General features: G+C 36.3%; 1 protein-coding gene across 1 annotated transcript; it reads left to right on the top strand.

Annotated features, from left to right (window-relative positions):
- The first annotated feature begins 1752 nt into the window (after window positions 1–1752).
- LOC110640813 (protein OSB1, mitochondrial) lies at window positions 1753–4456 on the top strand. Its single transcript, XM_021792317.2, has 4 exons — window positions 1753–2433; window positions 2524–2662; window positions 3045–3195; window positions 3738–4456. The coding sequence occupies exons 1-4, from the start codon at window positions 2081–2083 to the stop codon at window positions 4241–4243; spliced, it is 1149 nt and encodes a 382-aa protein (XP_021648009.1). The 5' UTR covers window positions 1753–2080; the 3' UTR covers window positions 4244–4456.
- Window positions 4457–5282: the final 826 nt, after the last annotated feature.

The raw sequence follows: 5282 nt of genomic DNA, 5'->3' as shown, positions 1-5282 counted from the left end.
GCTTGTTTGGGGGGAAATTTTTAGAGGTAAATGATAAATTTTTAAAGTATAATATTTATTTAGGAGGAAAGTATTTTAAAGAAAGTAGGATTTTTAAAGATTTCAAAATATCTAAAATTCTCACTTTTTTAATCTATTAAATTAGATAATTAAAAAGATTTTACTATTTTACCTTCTATTACCGTCCATTATCTTATTTTATAAAACTTTCTTTCGCACCATCCAAACACACTAAAGGTTTTATTTCAAGTTAGGCTCTTCCTCTGTTATTGTGCTTGAGCTACATGCCATCAGATGTGGGCTTTGATTAGCTGGGAGGAAGGCTAACTGTTAGCAATTTATCAAATTCAATAGTGGCTATCAAATCAGTGTATTATTCGCCACAAGGTGCACAAGACAATCTTTATTCTGATGCTTTAGCCCATAAGGGTCAGTTTATTGACTATGATGGGAAGTTTTCTTTCTTGAATGGTTGGTTTTTTGAGGCTAGGGTCTCTTGTGGTATCGATTCTAATGACTGTCCTCTACCCTTCTCGACTGAGGGGTGACTCTCCATACCCTACCTGAATGTGGGTTTCCTTCCCCTCCTGTAGGTGGGACAGTAAATGGGTTTTTTGGGTTAAGTTTTCGGCTTTCGGGCTGTTGTTTTCATGGTGAAGGTAATCTTGAGACCTGCAATGAAGATCTATTAGTGTTCTCTGTCTTCCAAGTATCAGTGTTTGAGTTACATGTAGGGGTGAATCTTCTCCTTAAAGGTTCTTCTGGCATGCGGTGGGTCTGCTACACAGAGATGCCTTGAGCTCTTTGTTTCTCAACTAATGGGAGGGTGCATTTCAGTTTTAGGCCGTGAGGAAGACCATCTTTGGGGACCCATAGCCAGTTTCTTACTTGATTGCTTGTTCCTTGAAAGCCCTAAAGTTATAGGAGCTCTGATCGTTGACTCTCTTATGAATCACTAGATTCGGTGATTTCTTATCTTGTGGGGGCCTTCCTTTGTTTCCTTGCAGGGATGTTTTCTTGAGTGCAAAAGTTGTTGCTAGAGTTCCTAGTATAACTCGAAAAGCCTTCTTTAGCGAAGGATGAGTGGGAGAGGGTGGTGACACTGCTTAACCCTCTCTCTTTCTCCTTCAATTAGCTCTAAGGTTTCTTGATTGGGCCTTGGGCCATTGGCGTAATAAAGTTTAATTAGACCCTTTGTTTTTTTAATCAGTGATTCTTGATTTTTACTATGTTATTTTTTAAACCCATTCCATATTAACCCATTTTTATGAATGAAAGTATTTGTCTCTTAAAAAAAAAAAAGAGAGTCTATTGACCATGATATGATTAATTGTTCTTCACGTTCTTGAAGATTACTTTTTTGATTTATTGTTAACTTAGTTTGATGCTATTCCTTAGAGCCTAATTCTCTTCTTTTTTTTTTCTTTTTTTTTTTTTAACTTTTTGGTGCATTAAAAAAGAAATCAAATGTAATATATAATTATTAATTTCTTTATTTTTTAATATTTAGAACATTTAAAAAAATAAATTAATAAAAAATATTTTTATTAAAAGAAAAAGAATTATAACGTTTGTTATTAATTTAATATTATAATTAAATAATAAAAAATATTTTTATAAAAAATATTACATACATATATGTATAAATTATTTTTCATAAAATAAACATAGGACAGGTGCCCATTAATATTTACTTATCATTGAACTAGTAGACATGATTCGTAGCCTCTTCCTTTTTTTTCTCAAAAAAAAAAAAAAAAGTTATATATTAGCGGCTTAGGGGAAAAAAAAAAAGTAGTTGTTATGCATTCATCGGGCATAAACAGGCCCACCACGCCTGGAAAAAGCTGGGCTGGAAAGCCTCGAAGCCCTTAAACCCTAATCCCTTGCTATTCCCTGCTAAAAATGTCATTAACGCTAGTTTTACGTTCCAATTATATTAAGCAGATTGTCAGAATTAAGAAACCCTGGTGACGCGCCACCCAAATCCTGCCAGAGAAATTCGGTTCTTGTAGCCGGACAATTTCTCAATTATCAAACCGTGCACATCATTTATCATCTGTAATTACACTTTCAATGCATGAAGGCGTCGCGTCCTTTCCAATTCCTAATTAGGAACGTTTCTCGATGTTCACTTCAGGGACTAGCTTCCTTCTCCTCGTATTCGTCTGCAAACCCTAGATCACTCAATTTCTCTACTGACGAAGATGATGTTGATGTTGAAGTTGAAGAAGGCGGCAGCTCCGTTTATCGACATGCTCTCCGACAGCAGCGGCCAACCACCATAAGATGGCAACCTCAGCTGGAGAATTCTGTCAGCTTTATTGGATGGGTTGATCGGCCCCTGGAGGTTTACAAGACGAAAAACGACCACTTTGGGGCTTATACCTTTATCAACGTGAAAAACCCTGATAATTCAAATCGCACGTTTAGGTTTGCTTCCACTGAAGCCTGCTTATTTTTGTATTTATTCTTTTGCGATATCTATCCTCGGTGAACCAAGATTTTAGAATTTGTGAACAGGATGCAAGTGGAGATGTGGGATGATATGGCAAAAATGGGAATCCAACATCTTAAGCAAAATGATACTATATATGTTTCGGGCCATTTAGGTTCTTATAAGAAGGCCGATGGGAATGGAAATCACGTATCATGTTACAAGGTAAATAACACGAATTTGTTTATTATCCCTTAAAATCTTCAGTCATGTAATTTTGAGATGTTTTATTTTCCTTCTATATGTGTTCATTATATTGCTTTCGTCTTTCCATTGTTTGCGCGAACATGTCATTCAACTCAAATTTTAACGTAGTCCATAACATGATCAACAATTTATGTTTTATGCATAGGGTTTTTAAAATTTTGTGGACCTGTCTGTGAAGATGGGGTTTGCAGGATGCTGTAAAATTAGTGGTTATTTGTACCCTTAATCATTTAAGAGGACTACAATGGATGCGCAGCCTACACATTTGCTCATTGACTGCTCTAACTGCATAATTATATTTGGGACTCCAGAAATTTGCTGATTTCATGCGTTTCTGTAGATAATTGTAAAAGACTTGTGCTATGTTGCACAATGTGATCAAGGCCCAGTTTGCCAAAAACGTGAGGAATCACAATCAAAAGCCTTCCAAAAATCAGCAGAATCACAATCAAAGCCCAGCGAAAGAACAAAGGAATCAAAGTCAGGGAGAGGTATCAGCTTTTAGCTATTTGTTGAAGTATATTCTAATGCAAATGTCTATCTCCCTTTTGCCTTGCTCATGTAGTTGATGTGAGGATTCAAATTAGAAACAATTTGCAGTTCAACTAACATAGGGGATAACTTTAGATGGAGTGAGTATATGATGTGTGTTACTGACAAGTGATGAAATGTTAGATACAGAAAAGGAGAGTGAGAAGACTATCATAGTAATTATTATCCATTTTCAGGGCTTTACTGTTTCTTTGCATATGAACATATAAGTAATTAGGTCAGTAACTTTCCTGTCAGAAATGTTGCCTTTTGCCCAACCTTAACAAGTAATTTGAGCCTCAATATATATGTGCTAAGTATGTTGGGATAGGCCAAATTGCCCAACCTGAACCTATGTGAATCGAGCTTGCTGTTTTATTGGGTTGGTTTGACATTATTAGTAATATAGGCTAAAGTCTTCTTTATTGCCTTTCTCTTAACAATTTTGAATTCTCTTTTTTCTTCCATCCTTATCTCTTTGTGTCTCTTGCAATAAATTCAGGTGAACTTGGCTTGGAAAGTCGCAAAGACCTTCTGTACTTGTGGCAATTGTTCTTTTGCAAGCCATATGAATGGTGGGATAAGAGGAAGAATAAACAAAATTCATCTTCACCAGATTTTAAGCACAAGTATACTGGTGAAAACCTTTGGCTGAGGCCAGATGACCCACCATGGGTCAAAAGACAACTGCAATTGCTTGACTTGGAAATGGCCAAGCAAAGGCATGCACTAGGTGTATGTGAATTTGGCATGGAAAGAACAAGCCAACTCCACTTGTGGCATGTCTTTTTCAGAAGCCCACATGAATGGTGGGATAATAGGCAAAATAAGAAAAACTCACGGTTACCAGATTTTAAGCACAAATTTTCTGGTGAAGCACTTTGGATGAGTGAAGATGATCCACCATGGGTCAAAAGGCAGCTCCAGTTTCATGATTCCAAAATGGCAAAACAATGCCAAGCGGAAAATATCTTCAAATGGAATTTTGATGGTGGGGAACTAATCTAGAGGATCTTTAATATTAATGGAGTTATAACACAACGTAGTTGCATTTCCTCTTGTTTGTACATATTGACTGAATACAATGTACCAAAAATCTCATTGATTGCTTATGACTAGACGCCGGAGCTGATTTATATTAAGAATGATATTGTTTTTGTAACAGAACGTAAGGAAGCCATGTATTGTGGAATGTGAATACAAAGTTGCGTCATTTTCTAAGGCAAGTTGTCCCTTCATCTCATTCTTGATGAACAGGCCTTGGGCTTTTATGCGATAACGCTAATGCTTCAAGACTCAGTTCATAGAAATGAAGGTCAACTATCATGTTTAGAAGGGGAAGTAAAGAATTAGCAAAACATGTTGAACTTCATAACCTAGCCTATTCATCTCTACTTAAACGTGCTAAAAAACAGGGTGCATGTGGTTCTGTTAAAAAAAAAAAAAAAAAAAAAAAGCAGTGCATGTGGTTGGGTTCTTTCTTTTCTCTCTCTCTCTCTCTCTCTCTCTCTCTCTCTCTCTCTCTCTCTCCTGTTTTCAATAGAATTGTAACTTGAATTTTGTAGGACTTAATTGATTACCTGAAAAATTGTCAATTTTAAGAGAGAATTACCAGCATGATTAGGGAGTATAACTGTATTAAAACAAAGACTTGCTGCTAAGTCAACAAGAACTGTCTTGGATTGGTTTCTGACCCAGCGCAATCTGTGGGAGTTAATGGATTGTTTAATCATTTATGTCACAAAAGTCAAAAGATCTATTCCGGTGAGTAGTGGCAGTTGAATCATAATTTATTAAAATTTCAGTATTCAGTGTAATTTTACCTCCTTTAGTGGTTGTATCATTAGTGAACTGTTACTGTGCATGTCTACCGAGTCTTCTCTTTGCTCGCTCCCTCCATATTGTGAGTGGGATAGTCGACGAGGATACAGTGGTAATTGGGCAAGTCAATGAGCCTTCATCTTTGGTTGGCAACCTTCGTCTCTACTTTTGAATAATGGCCATCCTCACTTTCTTAGTCAATGATTTTGATAGGCAGAATATATGA

Source organism: Hevea brasiliensis, chromosome 12 (genome assembly GCF_030052815.1).
Source record: "Hevea brasiliensis isolate MT/VB/25A 57/8 chromosome 12, ASM3005281v1, whole genome shotgun sequence".
NCBI classification, from domain to species: domain Eukaryota; kingdom Viridiplantae; phylum Streptophyta; class Magnoliopsida; order Malpighiales; family Euphorbiaceae; genus Hevea; species Hevea brasiliensis.
Note: the sequence above shows the minus strand (reverse complement) of the source record. Positions and strands in the feature narration are given on the sequence as shown.